This window comes from Diabrotica virgifera, chromosome 7, assembly GCF_917563875.1.
Source record: "Diabrotica virgifera virgifera chromosome 7, PGI_DIABVI_V3a".
NCBI classification, from domain to species: Eukaryota; Metazoa; Arthropoda; class Insecta; order Coleoptera; family Chrysomelidae; genus Diabrotica; species Diabrotica virgifera.
In genome coordinates, this window is record NC_065449.1 from 54,933,241 (window position 1) to 54,953,017 (window position 19,777).

General features: G+C 31.6%; 1 protein-coding gene across 3 annotated transcripts in view; it reads left to right on the forward strand.

The window, feature by feature from the left end:
- LOC114334559 (centrosome-associated zinc finger protein CP190) overlaps positions 1-19,777 on the forward strand; it is an 88,766-nt gene that overhangs the window by 12,614 nt on the left and 56,375 nt on the right. For all 3 annotated transcript variants that reach the window (XM_050655530.1, XM_050655532.1, XM_050655531.1), the window contains exons 5-6: positions 65-345; positions 9,694-10,042. In XM_050655530.1, the coding sequence (XP_050511487.1) occupies positions 65-345; positions 9,694-10,042 (630 nt within the window). The remainder of the gene's footprint in view (positions 1-64; positions 346-9,693; positions 10,043-19,777) is intronic.

Here is a 19,777-nt window from a genome sequence, read left to right on the forward strand (position 1 = left end):
TTTGTGGCAATCAATTTGACCAAATTTGGTTGCTACAAAGATTGATACCAAATTGAATTTTCAGCTGATGATACAAACAATGACAGTGGTTTGAAAAGAAAAATTGAACAGCCTTCTCCACCAACAAAAAAAATTAAATTCAACAACAAAATATCGGTAGAAACAGCCACATCAAGCGATATAGACCATACTAAAATAGTTGCAGAGATTTTAAAAAAATATCCAGATCTTGTAAAGAAAAATAAGAACATTAAATTGAAAATCATGCCAGGAAATAAGGAATCAGGCGGAGATAAGAAGATTGTGAATGCTGTTATAGAACCAATTAAGCAGTCTCCACCCCAGGTTAGTTCAATTTTCAGATTTTATAAACAATTAACTTTAATTAGATTTTTATAGAAAATGGTTTAACAACTTTTAAAGGCCTGTTTACAATCTGAACATGTTAAAATGTATGTACCAATTTTCTGTTGGCATTCATTGACTGTGACGGCTATAATACCAGAAAAACTGAACTATTATAGTTATTAAGGTACTGTTACAAAACTGACTTTACGCGGTTGACTTTACTATTTTATTATTTATGTTTTTAGGCACTAAGTTTAATTTTAGTTGACTTTATTTATTTTTTAATAACTTACTTTTAAACAAATGAAAGACACTGAATTTATATTTTTTTTTTATTTTACAAACTACGATATCTAATTTATGTATTACACTAAATCTATTAATTTATTTACATAATTACTATAAGCTCAAAAATATCGCGTTCGATACATATCACGTACACCGACGTATTCAAATTCACAACTAACCGCTAATTTCAAAATCCTTCTTATTTATACAATGCTTAATCATCTCGAATACAAAAGAATGATCCAGCATAAACGAGTATTTACATAATAACTTTGTTTCAACCCTTTTTTTAAATAGAACTTTAAATGTACTTTTCCCATTTTTTTAAACTATTGATAATATTTTTAGAATAAAAAATACTCCTAAAACTTTAGATACTCGCATTAGAATTCGAAATATTTTTACGTAAATACACTTACCTATAAGTAAAACTCACAAAATTAACAATAATCTATTTTTTTCAAATAGTCCAACAACTTAATTCTACTGCACAAAAATATAATAAATTAATTATAAAATAAACACTACTTCCCTATGGATCAACACTAACGAATTCTTAAAATAATACACTACTGCACTGAACAGGTATCGATACAGATAACAGAACAGATAAGAGAATCGTGCTATTACACTTAGAAATACCCGTGTTGAGCTGCCCCCCCCCCACTTGCAAAAATTAAAAAACAAATAGCCCTGATTTATGAGCTATTTATGAGCTCTCATATTTCGCAAACTAAAAATTTTGAGCTCGTTCCACTGAGCAGGAATTTAATACCCTAGTGGGGGGGGGGGGGGGCTGAGTCCCCACTACTTAAAAATAGGAATATTGAATCGGTTTTTGCGGCAGAATTACGAGCTATTTATGAGCTCTTGAAATTATATAGTTTCGATTTTTGAGCTCATCCCCTTCACCCCCAAACAACCCTTTAATTGATTTAACTTAAGAGAAAGATGCTGAGAAAACTTAAAATATATCGTATTGCGAATATAATTCCTATAGCTTATATACTCTAAGAATAAACTATTAAATCAAGAGCATTTCGATTATTGAGCTACAACCCCTTCGCCAGAAAACCACCCTATCTTCCCGGCTTAAGAGAAAGTTGTACTTAAAATGCGTTAAACTAATTATTTGGCGACTACATATCATTTAATAATTTATAAGCTTCAAAATTACGCGCATTTAGATCAGTAAATTGCAATTTATTTTGTATAGTGCAGTCACTGAAGGTAAAAATAAACGATTACCTTCAATTTCGGTGAACCTTCATCGATTTTCACGAAAATTGGTCAGTGGTTAGAGGATACGTCAAGAAACAAAGGTGACATGGTACCACCTTGCGCCTTTACCCTGAGGGTGGATACCGCCCCTTCTCTGGGGTGAAAATTATTTTATAAAAAATAACTGCACAAATCAATAAAAGAACAAATTAAAAGCAAAATTTATTATATAAAGTTAATAAAATAAGTAAATACTTTTTAAGCTATTAAAGATCAAAGATTTTAATTATTTGTGAAAAAATGCATGTTTTGAAGAGGTTTTTTGTAAATCACTGAAAAACTGTAAGTTTTTACAAAAAAGTTAATAGTAGTTTAATTCGTATAGCTTATATTCTAAGAATAAACTCTAAAATCACGCGCCTTTCGATTATTGAACTACAACCCCTTCGCAAGAAAACCATCCCATATTCCCGGCTTAAGAGAGGGTTGTACTTAAAATAATTTAAATTAATTATTTGTCGACTATATATTGTTTAATAATTTATGAGCTCGCAAAATATACGCATCTCAATTATTTAATTGCCATTTTCTTTCTGTAGTGCAGTCACTGATGGTAAAAATCAACTATGACCTTCGATTTCGGTAAATCTCCATTCATTTTCACGAAAATTGGTGAGCGGATTTTGATACTATCAACTTTTTCTGGATCTTATTTTTCATAGGTATTTCTAAGTACTTTGACAAGTATTTAGTACCTAAGTGTTTAGTACCTCTTTTCCGTTATTTAAGCTTGAACCCTTAGATTTGAACAGTCGCGGAAAAAAATATACATTTAATTACCAATAACTTACTTTAAATTAACATTAAAGGGTTTTTCAAGTAAGCAATTTATTATATTTTTTATTAGCTTCAATTTTAGTGATGAAAACTTTTTTGTAAAAACTTACAGTTTTTGAGTCATTTATGAAAAATCGCTCTAAAGCATGCATTTTCTTTCCAAAAATTAAAATATTTGATCTTTAATAACTCAAAAAGTATTGATTTATTTTAATCACATTATATAACAAATTTTGCTTACAATTTGTCCCTCTCTCGATTTGTGGGGTTATTTTTAATAAAGTAATTTTCACTCCCGAGAAGTGGTGACATATACCCCAGCCTAAAACCCCAAGTTGTTATTGTCAATTCGTGAAAATAAATGGCGATTTACCGAAATCGAAGATAATAGTTGATTTTTACCTTCAGTGACTGCACTATAGAAAGAAAATGGCAATTCAATAATTGAGATGCGTATATTTTGCAAGCTCATAAATTATTAAACGATATGTAGTCGCCAAATAATTAATTTAAATTATTTTAAGAACAACTCTCTCTTAAGCCGGGAATATGGGGTCGTTTTCTTGCGAAGGGGTTGTAGCTCTATAATCGAAATACGCGTGATTTAAGAGTTTATTCTTAGAATATAAGCTATACGAATTAAACTACTATTAACTTTTTTGTAAAAACTTAAAGTTTTTCAGTGATTTACAAAAAACCTCTTCAAAACATGCATTTTTTTCACAAATAATTAAAATCTTTGATCTTTAATAACTTAAAAAGTATTGACTTATTTTATTAACTTTATATAATAAATTTTGCTTTTAATTTGTTCTTTTAATTTGTGCATTTATTTTTTATAAAATAATTTTCACCTCCGAGAAGGGGCGGTATCCACCCTCAGGGTAAAGGCGCAAGGTGGTACCATGTCACCTTTGTTTCTTGACGTATCCTCTAACTACTGACCAATTTTCGTGAAAATCGATGAAGGTTCACCGAAATTGAAGGTAATCGTTGATTTTTACCTTCAGTGACTGCACTATACAAAATAAATTGCAATTTACTGATCTAAATGCGCGTAATTTGGAAGGTTATAAATTATTAAATGATATGTAGTCGCCAAATAATTAGTTTAATGCATTTTAAGTACAACTTTCTCTTAAGCCGGGAAGATAGGGTGGTTTTCTTGCGAAGGGGTTGTAGCTCAATAATCGAAATGCTCTTGATTTAATAGTTTATTCTTAGAGTATATAAGCTATATGAATTATATCCGCAATACGATATATTTTAAGTTTTCCAGCATCTTTCTCTTAAGTTAAATCAATTAAAGGGTTGTTTGGGGGTGAAGGGGATGAGCTCAAAAATCGAAAGTATATAATTTCAAGAGCTCATAAATAGCTCGTAATTCTGCGGCAAAAACCGATTCAATATTCCTATTTTTAAGTAGTGGGGGGGGGCTGACTCAGCCCCCCCCACTAGGGTATTAAATTCCTGCTCAGTGGAACGAGCTCAAAAATTTTAGTTTGCGGAATATGAGAGCTCATAAATAGCTCATAAATCAGGGCTATTTGTTTTTTAATTTTTGCAAGTGGGGGGGGGGGCAGCTCAACACGGGTCTTAGAAATGTAGGTTTGTCAAAAGACAGTGACTATTTCTCTATGTTGCCTAATCAGTTATTTAGTTATACATAATATTATGTTCGATTTCTTGTTAGAGATAAAAATTTTTAGTAGTTCCAATATGACACAAAATCTAGGAATGGAACAAAAAAAGTTTATTTGAAGAAAGTCTGGTCTTAATGGTGGTGCAGGCTCGTTTTTTAATATTTTGTTTAGTTATAGAGTAATTTCCACATACTAAGATATTTTTCAAATTGGGCCCTCTACCGCCATTCTTTACGATATTACGAATATGTGTAAATACCAAATATTGGATAAGATATTAAAAATTTAAGCCGTAATCTTAGAAGAGTGCAGGTTTCGCATGCAATTTTTGCATTTTGTCGCAAATGAAGTCCGTTTCTATACAGCTGTTAACACGTTGACGGACAGAACGTCTATAGACGTCTAATAGTCCAAGAGGCAGCGCTGAAAAATATCTCTGAATTTACAGTTATTTCACAGTTCATTACTGTGATTGTGTAGAGAAACATACTGCGGTCGGTCAAGCGAAACGTAGAACAGGTGGTACTGACAGCTTGTCACAGTTGCTTACCTGCGGAGATAATTAAATCCATTTACTAAGGCTGAAAATCAGTACACACATTCTAAATTGAATATAAATAAAAGTTATTATAGTCGGTCAGCTGTATAACGGGACAGACCCGGTCTGTCGGCCCCAATGAATGTACAGGGTTATTCACTATACAGTGATGAGCGTGCTAATAACCGGCAAAATAGCGCAAAAGATGGAAAATACATTAAGTTGTGAGATAAAAAGAAATGAAACCAGTGAAGGTGGGAGATTTAGCGACAAAACCTAAAAATATACATTCTATTTATTGTTTCCCATCTTTAGACGTATCGGACGAGTTTGGCAACTGCCACTGTCACAGTGACAGTTTTAGTTGACATATTCCTCTGATACGGCTAAAGGTGGGACATAATAAATAGAATATACAGGGTGTCCAGAAACTCTACCGACAAACGAAGACAGGAGATTCCTCAGATAATTTCATGACAATTTAACCCAATTCACCTAGTCCGAAAATGCTTCCTAAGGGAGCTAGAGCTCTTTGAAGATGGCGCCATGTAATTAGTTTTTCTTAAATACCTCCAGAACGCTTCTATTTAGAAAAACGAAAATTGGTATACATATTTACTTTCCTGAAATGAATCGATTCCATCCATTGCGAATTTCTAGTACCGGTCATAGGCGTACGTTTTGGGTAGGGCAACGGTTATTTTATCGCATAACTTTTTTGTCTTCAACTTTTAAGCATTTTTGATACTGGATTATTAAATTGTGAGGTATTCTAGTACTAAAAGGTACTCTTACTTTAAGTCGATAGGATACACCGTTTTCTAGAAAAATCGATTTGAAAGTTTTTAGTTTTGGGAATTAAAAAAAAAAAGCTAAAAAAAATAAAAAACAACCGGTGTATTTTACTAACTTAAAGCAAGAGTAACTTTTAGTACTCGAATATCTCATAATTGAATAATCTAGTGTCAAAAATACTTAAAAATTAAAGACAATAAAGGTATGCTATAAAATAACTGTTGACCTACCCAAAACGGACGCCTATGACTGGTACTAGAAATTCGCCATTAATGAAATCGATTAATCTCTGGAATATAAATAAATGTACCAGTTTTCATCTTTCTAAATAGTTTTTTTTGTATCTTTTTTTTTTAATTCAAGGATCGAAAAATTTTTAAATCGATTTTTCTAGCAAACGGTGTATCCTATCGACTTAAACTAAGAGTACCTTTTAGTACTAGAATAACTCACAATTAAATAATTCAGAGTCAAAAATGATTAAAAATTAAAGACAAAAAAGCTAGGCGATAAAATAACCGTTGCCCTACCCAAAACGGACGCCTATGAGTTGTACTAGAAATTCGCAATGGATGGAATCGATTCATTTCTGGAAAGTAAATATGTATACCAATTTTCGTTTTTCTAAATAGAAGCGTTCTGGAGGTATTTAAGAAAAACTAATTACATGACGCCATCTTCAAAGAGCTCTAGCTCCCTTAGGAAGCATTTTCGGACTAGGTGAATTGGGTTAAATTATCTTAAAATTATCTGAGGAATCTCCTGTCTTCGTTTGTCGGTAAAGTTTCTGGACACCCTGTATATATTTTTAAGTTTTTATCACTAAATTTTCCACCTCCACTGGTTTCATTTTTTTTTATCTCACAACTTAATGTATTTTCCATCTTTTGCGCTATTTTGCCGGTTATTAGCACGCTTATCACTGTATTTTGACCCCCCTCTAAACAGCTTTATTAACCCTTAAATGCATGATTTTTTTTATTGATGTCAAATATCAAAAAGGCCTGTAGCGGAAGCTTAGTAATATTGAAAAAATAATAAAAAAAAATAAGTTTAATTTTAAACACTTGTTTTTGACAATAACAGGTTTGTTGCCAAAATTCTACATTGTGCATACAAGGTCAAGTTAGGATATAAAATCTACGTTGTTAATTTACATGAAAATTATAAAAACAAATATTATTTTTATTGAAACTCAGTGCCACACCACATTTCTGACATTTTGTTTGTATCCCTTACAATTGGGATATTTACACTGTTGTTTGTTATCTTCTATAGTCGGCCAGTGTCCATATTGGTCCCTACTAATATCTTTGGGGGGAACGTACTGAGCTGGTCTTCTCTTTTTCTTTTCTTGGATGTCAGCTTCCAATGTATTTGGTCTCCCTCTTTTTGCTGTGGTTTCCTCATCTTGCACAGACACTCTGCAAGTTCTGTGCGAAAAGTCGCTTGTGTTAAAAGCTTTGCCTGTGGGTTCTTAGCAACCGTCGCTCTTATTGGCAACTGTTAAATCAAGTAAGTGATAAAATAGCCGGAGGTACCATTTCCTACTTTTTATAGAAATTTTTTATCTTCCAATATGATTGTCCATGAGATCAACCCCCCCCCCCCCATATGGCGGTTATATTCTTTAATTACAAAGGGACAGTCTACTCGGTAGATTTTTCGCAGTCTTATGAAAGCGTTATATTTTGTATATAGGAGATATACCTGCAAAAGTGGAAAGCAAGACGACTTTCTATTATCTTTCCATATTGAAGATGAGATATCTATGCCTTCATCCGTAGCAGTATATTCATGACTATCACCACGAGGAAATTCTTCATATCCGTATGTGTTGGTAATTTGCAACATGGTATCCGTTGCCTTTGAACTGTTCCCAATGATAATATTCCCCTTTTGGCTTTATATACAAGCAGCGGTACACCTGTATAATCATGATAAAGATGGAAATTTTGATGCTATGGAATAATGTGAGCCAAACGAACAACTACATTACCGGATGCTCCAAGATCGGTAGATGGCAAGCTTTCATTCTCGTGGATTTGCTCACTTTCTAGCATTTCCATATTTTCTGTTGTGTCTATCTCCTCTGCCATATCTTTAGCCCCATTGCACGTTTCTTCATCAGATTCGTCGCCATAGTTAGGTTCAAATTCAGGGTCTGCAATACTATCTGTGTCGGAGAAATCACTTTCATCTTCACTACTCAGGCCAGTGAAATTTGCCCAATATTCCTGCAGATCCTTTTCCGACAAATAATTCTGACGATGTATTCTGTAATAAAGAATCAGATGTAAATATTTTGTGTCAGGGATTCTTGAGTGCGCACTGTAGCAAAACGGCAACAAAGAATGTTTTTCATTTTTCTCATGAATGCGGGAAAAACAACAAGGAAGCATAATAAAAGTAAAAAGTATATACCTTACCTACTAACTAGGATATTTTTTCAATAATAAATCACTAATATTCTAACTAGATAAGACTCACAAACTTCGTCAAATAATACACGACGTTACCGGTTGGCTGCCAAACAATTCAATGGGTCGAAGTGCATGTTTATGACATCTGTACAAAAAGTGCCAAACTATTTAATATTAACACTATGTAGACTAAAGGCAACGCTATACAGTTACTTCAAATTCGAATCAGAATAGACATTTCATTCAATCGTTTACCTATGTTGCCGAACGGCAACACGATGCATTTAAGGGTTAAATTGCAGAATTAGAAAAAAATATAAAATTCAAATCTTATTAAATTTATAAATCATGATTTTTTGACATATATGTCGTACTAGTGACGTCATCCATCTGGGAGTGATGACGTAATCGACTATTTTTTTGAAATGAGAATAGGGGTCGTGTGCTAGCTCATTTGAAAGGTTATTCAATTCCCTATTCAGTAAAGAAACATTAACATGATTGTTTATACAGTGTCAAAATTTTTATTTTTTAAGTCAAAATTAAATTAATTGTTTAATTAATAATTCAAAAAAATTTTTGGACACCCTGTATAAATAATGATCTTAATGCTTATATTACTGCATAGAGAATTGAATAACCTTTCAAATCAGCTAGCAAACGACCCCTATTCTCATTTAAAAAAATAGTCGATTACGTCATCACGCCCAGATGGATGACGTCACTAGTACGATATATATGTCAAAAAATCATAATTAAAAAATCAAATAATTTTTGTATTTTACATTTTTTTCTAATTCTGTAAATAAAGCAGTTTAGCTGTACATTCATTGGGGCCGACCGACCGGCTCTGTCCCGTCATACAGCTGACCGACTATAATAACTTTTATTTATATTCAATTTAGAATGTGTGTACTGATTTTCAGCCTTAGTAAATGGATTTAATTACCACCGCAGGTAAGCAGCTTTGACAAGCTGTCAGTACCACCTGTTCTACGTTTCGCTTGACCGACCGCAGTATGTTTCTCTACACAATCACGGTAATCAACTGAAAAAAGTAGCTTTAGTAAATTCAGAGAGATTTTTCGGCGCTGCCTCTCCGTCTATAATTCCCATTGATGTAATGTGACACAACGTCTATAGACGTTGCATTTTTCCCTATTTTACTTTGCAAAATACATATATAGTGTCACAACACTTATACATTTGACGCACTGTCCGTCAACATGTTAAATAAATAAACGTTGCGCGATTTTTGCCATTTTTACTATTTCTCTAAGGTCGATAAAATGTATCACTTTTTCAAAATCGCAGGTAACTGAAATTCAAAATCGCCGGTCGCTTCAACCGTTATTTCTGAGATTGATGTTTCATTCTACACAAAAAGTACTAATAAACACTTTTGTTCAAAATTATCTCAGCTATATTTCTAGTTTGAAACATTTTTTCCACGGCGCACAGATTCTTGGTAAATCGATTGTTTCCCTCTCCCCACCCTTTACAAGGGCTGGGAGGTTTAGGGGGAAGCCCATGGATAGTAAAATATCAATATTCAAAACTTCTTGTTAAGTAGTTATTTTCTGTACTGTCCATTTTTTAGCTTGAACCAGTAGCCAGGCCGGCCAAACCACTTCCCAGTACTAAAAAAGAGATTCCTATATTAAAAAAGAGATCTTCCAAAGTAGTACCAGACGACGACGATGATGGACCCTGGGTATGTGTGAAATGTGTTTCTGAACACGGTGAAGTTCCAGAGTTTGTATTGTACTACCTTTATCGTAAACACATGACTGATGTACACGATGAAGTTTTCGACACACGCCTGTGTAAATATTGTGGACGACAATGCAATAACCATACCTTGATGTTGTACCATTTGTATACGAAGCATGCACTAAGGCCACCAGCTACATATAATTTCCCTAAGTGCAATAAGTGTCCATATATAGGTAAATTTTATTATTTTCAATTAGTTTTTTCGATAAAAATGAGGTTCCTAGGAAGTGGTATAAATATGTACCACTAAAACAAGTTTTCTTTTCTGGGAACACTCGGTAATACATATTATATATACAGTGCGCTGGAATAAGTGTTATCTCCCCTTATCAACTTATTTATTTTTAGCACATAGCAAAACGCTCGGACAGGTCAATTTTTAAAATAATCATAGTATATTATAGCATCAATGTTTCGAACTTTACGCAACCTTTCTTCAGGTGGCAGGCATAACTTTGTTTTTTTTTTAATGGGAAAGTATACTATGTGACACCTTATTTAAAAGCTTTTGAAATACTGATTACAAAAATGTGTAATACTTTAATCCTTTTTGAAAGCGTAGGTACAAAATTTCGGTGGAAATATTTTTAAATGCATTAATTATTTTCGAATTCTGAGAAAACTAATAAGTATTTTTTAAAAATTTAAACGCAAAATGAAATATTACAGTATTATTGAGGGTAGAAAGTCCCCGAGAACTTTTATCATGTTTATTTTAATAAGTCACAGGAGTGAAAAAAGAGAAAATTTAGTCTGATTTTTAATTGCAAATATGTATATCATTCAAAAGAAACTTTTTGTTTATTCTAAGGGAATTTCAAGCCTCGGTAATAATGCAATTTTTCATTCGGCGTTTAAATTTTTCAAAAATACTTATTGGTTTTCTCAGCATTCGAAAAAAATGAATGCGTTTAAAATTAATTCGACCGAAATTTTGCGCCTACGCTCTCAAAAAGGATTAAAGTGTTATACATTTTTGTAATCAGTGTTTCAAAAGCTTTTAAATGAGGTGTCACATGATGTACATTCCTATTTAAAAAAATCAAAATTATGCCTGTCGCCTGAAGAGGGATCGCGTAAAGTTCGAAACATTGATGCTATAATATACTATGATTATTTTAAAAATCGACCTGTATGAGCGTTTTGCTTAGGTGCTAAAAATAAATAAGTTAATAAGGGGGGGGGGGGTAACACTTATTCCAGCGCACTGTATATGTGTAATGATTTTATATGAATATAGACAGCTGTGTTGCTCTAAAATATAGAATTTTATTAAAACATTTTTTAAATACAATATTTACAATAATTACCTAAAATATAGAAACGACATTTAATGTCAATATTCACAATATATTATTCTTTCTATAATTAAGCGAAAATGAAATCTTCGTAAGCGCTTGACAGAAGTCGATCAATCTCTCTACAGCTGGTGACGGCCAGGAGTGTTCAGAATTTCTTACGTCGGCTGACTGTGTTTCAATTTGAAATGGAGATGGCGCCTTAGAGCACAGCAATATTAAAGTTACGAAAGTATAGTTTCATTACATGTTATGTACCTCCACAAAACAAAAAACTGCCCACCAAAATGATACTGTTATTACTAATTTTTAGTAAATTATTTCCCCCAGAATTTAGTTATTAAAAAACAATATTTGTAAGTTCCTAAGTTACCTCGGCTTAAAAAATAATGACACAATGTAAAATTGAAAATCTAACCTCTTTATAGGTATCTTCAACGATTTAACAAGAAACTACTTCAAAAAAACGGACATTAGTAGGGCATGTTAAAACTTTATAATAAAACATTGTAATACTTACTTTTACTTCGACTTTTTACAGTGGTATCGATTTGTACCACTTTATGACGCCATTTTAGACTTTTCGTCAAAACAATGCGTTACTCATACTGAGAGCTACAATAGCACCCAGGGTTGCCGCTGTGGCTATTACGAAAGAGATTTTATTTATTTTAATAATCTATTATTAAGTTACGGAAAACAGCAAGTGGTACAAGTATGTACCATTAACCTATAAAGGATTAAAAAAGAAAACTAATTACATAATTAAAATGATAGTAAAGTATTAAATAGGTATTCATATAATTATCGAATATTATTTATAAAGAATTAGTAGAGATAAGGGATTTGTAAAAATAGTGGAGTAGTTATATTGCTTTTTGCAAAAAATGTTTTTTTTTCAGTTATCTCGTCAAATTATTGTTGATGGATTTGAACTTGTAAAAATTCAAATTAACTGTTTTCATAACACAATAAATTCACAATACAAAAATTGCTCCTAATATGATCAAAAATTGTTATAGGTAAAAAACTATATGTTCGGAGATTGACTCTTGTTCATAAAAAAGGGTCGATCTGACAGTACCTCGATTCATATTTTTCATTAACTACAGTGAGCGGCACAAAAAATGGCCACCTCACAAAATGGGTAATTTTTGATGTCGTGAATTTTCTTAATCTGTTGTCCGATTTAAGTGATTTTTTTAACATTTTATAGCCTTATTCTTTAACAATATCGCTGTAATAAAATTATTGCTAGACAGGTAAATGATCATTGTATACCGGGTGTACCAATCAAACTGTGTCTTATTCTCAAAGTTCACCACACTCTGTGTAATATTCTAGCATTTATAAAATATTGAAATTAAAACCCAACTATAGCCGCAGGTTTTCTTAACATTATGTTTTTTTATTCATTCGCTTATGTTGGATAATAAAAAAGTTAGGTACTTTAACAACTAGCCATGTTCTTCATTAATACAGGGTGTTTCTAAATAAGTGCGACAAACTTTAAGGGGCAAATCTGCGTAAAAAAATAATGGCAGTTTGCTTTACAAACACATGTCGGCAAATGCTTCGTTTCCGAGATAATGGATGTTGAATTATTTTCTTACAAACTGACGAGTTATTTATTGCTCTAAAACTGGTTGGGATATGAAAGTGAAATTTGGTAGGTTTTAAGATACAGCTATTGCACATTTTTTGACATACAACTAAGAATTTTATATTCACCATTGGCGTGCGTGCGAGTATTATTTCCCCGTCATATTACCTGTATGCGCGCCAATGGAGAATATAAAATCCTTAATTGCATGTCAAAAAATGTGCAATAACTGTATCTTAAAACCTACCAAATTTCATTTTCATATCTCAACCGGTTTTAGAGCAATAAATAAATCGTCAGTTTTTAAGAAAATAATTCAACATCCAGTATCTCGGAAACGAAGCATTTGCCGACATGTGTTTATAAAGCAAACGGCCATTATTTTTTTAATCAGATTTGCCCCTTAAAGTTTGTCGCACTTATTTAGAAACACCCTCTATTAATGAAGAACATGGCTAGTTGTTAAAGTACCTAACTTTTTTATTATCCAACATAAGCGAATATAAAGCTGATTACATCTCTCAAATATGCAGAGAGATAGAGGAACATGGCTGTCGAAATGAACCGAGGGACTTATTCCAGAAGATCAAACTCCTTACCAGAGAATTTAAACCTCAAACGTGGTCTGTAATAGATAAGGAAGGTAATTTAAAGACTGATACTGATGAAATATTGGAAACATGGCGAAACTACTGTGGCGAGCTATATAAAAATAACGAGTTATCAGCAGAAAATCAGTGGCCTTCTGACTACCCTAGAGAACCTACTGTCTTACTCGCTGAAGTCAAAGATGCAATTAAATCACTAAAGAGAAATAAATCCCCAGGCATTGATTCAATACCATGTGAAATACTACAGTTACTAGGTAACAAAGGATTACATATCATCCATTCTATCTGTGTCGCTGTTTGGAATTCAGGAAAATGGCCATCTGATTGGTGTACCTCAATTTATATCCCACTACACAAAAAAGGAACTACTACCAGATGTGAAAACTACCGCACACTGTCACTAATAACACATGCTAGTAAAATCTTGTTGCATATCATCAAAACCAGATTAAAAACCTATCTACATTACCAAATACCTCAGGAACAAGCGGGGTTTGTAAAGGGTAAAGGTACAAGGGAACAAATCCTGAACTTGAGACAACTCAATGTTGTTCTGAAGCTATTTCCTTGTGGCATTTTTATGATTAATTATTTATATGGGAAATAAGCCACAATTAAAATGAAAAAAATAATTTTGTTAACGTTTCGACGCCCAAATCGGGTGCCGTTGTCAAAATATTTTGTATTTTGACAACGGCACCCGATTTGGGCGTCGAAACGTTAATAAAATTATTTTTTCATTTTAATTGTGGCTTATTTCCCATATAAATAATTGAGACAACTCATTGAAAAGTCTAGAGAATTTCAAGTACCCATGATTATATGCTTCGTTGACTACCAAAAGGCATTTGATTGTGTAAGCTGGATAAATCGGTGGTCAATTTTAATAGAAATGGGCGCACCAATGCACCTGGTGACACTTATTAAAAATCTGTACCAGTCTAATATAGCGACAGTACGACTAGATCAGAAGTTCTCAAACCAATTCAGGGCCGAGAGAGGTGTTAGACAAGGATGCGTGTTGTCACCTGACTTATTTAACATTTATGGTGAAAATGTCATGAGGATGGTTTTAGAAGGATGGGCCGGTGGAGTGACAGTAGCTGGTAGAAAAATCTCCAATTTAAGATTTGCTGATGACACTACACTTATAGCAGCAAATGAGCAAGAAATGTTTGATCTTCTGCGAAGAGTTGAGTACGAAAGCAATAAAGTTGGTCTGAAAATCAATAAAGCTAAGACAAAAATAATAGTGGTCGACAGATTTGACACTATTCAACTGACTAACACATTACAGGAATACCAGATAGTAAACACCTTTGTCTATCTCGGGTCTAGTATAACTAACGATGGTAACTGTGAAGCAGAAGTTCGGAGACGTATTGGTATGGCAAAAAATGCGATGAGTCGCCTAACTAAACTTTGGAAAGACAGATCTCTCAAAATATCAAGATGAGACTGGTGAATGCCATTGTATTCTCAATATTTCTATACGGAGCAGAGACTTGGACTCTTCGCGCATGCGAGCGCCAAAAAATTGATGCCTTTGAGATGTGGTGCTGGAGAAGAATGCTGCGCATACCTTGGACAGCTCATAGGACAAACGTTTCCATTCTAAACCAACTCAATATTAAAAAAAGGCTGTCCACAATATGTCTGCAACGAATTCTGCAATTCTTTGGTCACGTGGTTCGCAGAGGTGACGACAGTTTGGAGAGATTAATTGTTTCTGGAAACGTTCCGGGGAGAAGATCAAGAGGACGATCACCAACTAGATGGTCTGACCAAATAAAGCATTCAGCTGGAAACTCATTCTGCGAAGCTCTTAGAGCAGCTGAAGATAGAGACCAATGGAGAAACATTGTTAGGAATATTGGAAGAAATCACGCTCCTCAGTAATGGGGAAACGACAGGAGAGAGAGAGAGATAAGCGAATGAATAAAAAAACAGAATGTTAAGAAAACCTGCGGCTATAGTTAGGTTTTAATTTCAATATTTTATAAATGCTAGAATATTACGCAGGGTGTGGTGAACTTTGAGAATAAAACACAGTTTGATTGGTACACCCGGTATACAATGATCATTTACCTGTCTAGCAATAATTTTATTTCAGCGACATTGTAAGTCAAAAACTACTCGACAGATCCACCTGAAATTTTGCATAGATTTTCTTAAACATTTTGTTAGGTAATGCTGATTATCACCCTTTTGTGACAAATAATTTCGTTTTTTTAATTTCCGAGTGATACCAAGAACTCAAAACTCGTTAAAAATAAAAAAAAACTCGACAGCGTTACCTAGAGAAACTCATCTAACAAAATCTTTTTGAATTTTTTGTTTCACATGATCCAGTAACGAGTTGATGTCCACCGCAAAATGCATTTTTTTTCCTTGAAATTTTTTTTGAAAATTCCACACCTGTAATTTTGAACCAATCAAAATACGTTATTTTGACAGATCACCATGGCAACGGAGGTATTTTATCGGAAATTTTTTGCTCGTGGGGTACCCAACAGCGAATTATAGTGGAAATTTTTTGACGTTTACAATAACAGAACATTTTTGACAGACTGGTTTTTATTTGTTTACATAATTTAGTTTTGATTCATTTTCTATCACTTGTAGTTACTCAAAACTTATGTAAAATTGAAGAATATACTATTTTCTATCTTGAAATGGTATTCCCATGCAACTACAATGAGTAGAAATTACGAATTTGAAAGCCTAAATAATTGCTGACAAAGCTATGGCGCGCTATTAATCTGTTCATGCAGCTTTGGATTTTCAAATGCAAATTTGGTGTGGAATTTTCTTACCGAATACCACGCGAAGTCAAATTAATATCCGGAAATTTTTTTTTGATCATGAATATTTTTAGAATGAAAATTGAAATGAAATTTTCAAAATATTCATGATCTCAAAAAAATTTCCGGAAATAATTTGACCTCTAGTGGTATTACTAGTGAATATTCTTTGAATTATACCTAATATGTTTATCTAATTTAAAAATAAAATAATTGTACTCACGGTTCAAATAAATTTAAAAAATGTCCTTGAAGTGTTGATTTTAAACCATATCCCCTTAAGTTCTTGATTTAAAAATACATACAGGGTGAGTTTTTAGTGCGGGATCGGTCGATAACTCCATTATGGTATAAAATATCGAGAAAAGTTATTAAAAAAAAATGTAGGTAGTGATATTCTCCACGCTTGGAAAATATGTCTATTTCTACAGGGTGATCAGTAACTGCGTGGTATATCAAACATATAATTTTTTAAATTGGACACCCTATATATTTTTTCATATTTATATTCCCCTCATAATTCTTGTTCATATAATATATGGTTTTGCATTACTATACAGAGTATTTAACAAGTTATGACCATTTTTATTTCGAAATCACTATGAGATTAACACCCTGTATATAAAGAAGTAATTCGTAGACAATAATTTGTTTTATGTAATAAGATAAACAATATACTGTAGTTTTTAAATTAATTCCAATTCACATCATTGACGAATATTTGTATACAGGGTGAACTACAAAACCAAATTACGATTTTCTCTATTTTTTTAAATGGATCACCCTATATTTTATTTTTCAGCATTATTGTATTTAATATACTCTTTCGTTTTTATATAGCATTCCCTATATCTAAACTGATTACTTTCCGAGATATTTTTAGTTTTCTTCAAATTTCGGGAATACATTCAATTTTTCTACTAGAAATAAGTTAGTATTCAGTGATAATTAAACAAAATTATTTTTTTAGATAAATAACTAACACAAAATATAAACCATAGCAATATGCAGTGAATATACCAATAAATGTGATATTAAGAAATTATCATATTTCCCTAATATACAAGAATCGTAAAATTCCTACAAAAAGAATGTGTGTGTACTTTGTACGCACGTAAGAAGTTATACTTCTATTATACGATTTAAACGAAATTAATATACTTTTTATTTATATTTTGTTTAAATATTAAACTAATTTATACTTACTACTTCTCAAACATTTTTATTAGAACAGTGCCAAAAATTAAAATAATAAAAGAATAAAACACACACAAACACATTAAACAAGCCACAAATGATGTCTGAACATTAATTGTCGAAAAATTTTTTAACTAAATACGTATTTTCTGAAAATACAATTATATAATAAATATACTTACAATCATAAAATGTATTAAAAAAAACAAAAAAGAAAGTTTCTATTGGGACTCGAACCAGCGCTGATAACAGCGGTTGGTATTGGAATTCATTCGCCTTCTCCGCTTAGCTACAGAAACTATGTGTCATTATTTACGAAGATCGACTAACTAAACGGATTAAACTTGTGATATTTTGATATTTTGAAAATTGATCAAATTATTTTAATTTTGAATTGAAATGATTTAGAATTGAAAAAATACAACAAAACATAGAGTAAAAAACAATATATTAGGTGAATATTGATAGAAATTTTGATGGTAATCAAATTATATAAATAAAAGTATTACATACTATGTATTTTGGCAGATCAAATAGGTAGGTTTATACCCATGATACATTAACAATTATTACGTACCTGTTGCTTTTAAAAACTATTTAAGTCACTACAATATTATAAACTTTTTTGTTTCTGTCCTCACAACAATAAAACTAATATATTATACATTTGTTTACCTTTACCTTTACCTCCAAACCACAGCTGCCATATCGGATAATTTTTGACATGTCATTTGAACATCCAATCAGAACAAAGTTATAATGCGCATGCGCCGGGCTGATAGGTTTTAACATATAAAAAAATCACCCTCTATCGCCGGTAAAGAAGTATAACTTCAAAAAAAAATTTGTATTGTATATAATAATATAACAAGATTATTTTTATTCAATAAATAACTTACATGAAACATAAATCAAAACAATATACAACTGATGTAACAGTTTTTAGATTGGTATATCAACAGCATTCTAAGCCAAGAATTCTTTAGTAGAACATTCATTTTTATAAGCACTTTTAAACTACAAAACAAAATTACGATTTTCTCAATTTTTTTTAATAGATAACCCTATATTTGATTTTTTTTTGAAATATTGTATTTATGATACTCTTTCATTTTTATATAGCATCTCCTATACCTAAACTTATTAGTTTCTGAGACATTTTTAGTTTTCTTCATTTGCTGGGAATACATTCAATTCTTATAAATATAAATAACTTAACAAATAAGTATTATGTAATAATATAACAAATATTTTCATTCAATAAATAACTAACAAAAAAAAATAAACCATAACAAAATTTAATTAATGTACCAATTAATATGATGTTAAGGATATAAGTCTAAAGTAAATGTTGAAAATGACCACTTTCAACGTCTATGCAATTTTGTAACCGATATTCAAATGACCGAGCCACATTTCTAACATTTTTGTAAGTCAATATTATTAAAAGCTTCGTTTATTCTATTTTTAATATCATCAAGCGTTGTTGGATGCTTCTGGTATACAAGGTTTTTTATATAGCCCCACTTGAAAAAAATCAATTTTGGAAGAACTGGAGCACCGTCGTATAAAAACCTCAACCGTCAAAAAACGTGGACCAATCACATAATCTCTAACAATATCACCTTAAACATTTATAGATCACCTAGTTTGAGTGTTAACAAAGTAGGGATTTCTTGATGCATATTAATGAAATTTAATATGAAAATTATTTTATTAATAACTGCGGGTCACAATCTGCAATTAGGAATGTGTTACTAAAAACTTCTTGGCTTAGAATGCTGTTGATATAATAATCTAAAAACTATTAAATTAGTTGTATATTGTTTTGATTTACGTTTTGTGTGAGTTGTTTATTAAATAAAAATAATCTTGTAATTTTATTATACACAAGATACCTATATTTTTTTTGTAGGAATTGTATGATTCTTGTATATTAGGGAAATATGATAATTCCTTAATATCACATTTATTGATACATTCATTGCATATTGCTATGGTTTATATTTTGTGTTAGTTATTTATTGAATAAAAATAATTTTGTTTAATTATCATTCAATACCAACTTATTTCTACTAGAAAAATTGAATGTATTCCCGAAAGTTGAAGAAAACTAAAAATATCTCCGAAAGTAATAAGTTTAGATATAGGGAATGCTATATAAAAATGAAAGAGTATAATAAATACAATATTTTTGAAAAATAAAATATAGGGTGATCCATTTAAAAAAATAGAGAAAATCATAATCTGCTTTTGTAGTTCACCCTGTATACAAACATTCGTCAATGATTTCAATTGGACATAATTTAAAAACTACAGTATATTGTTTATCTTACTACATAAAACAAATTATTGTCTATGAATTACTTCTTTATATACAGGGTGTTAATCTCAT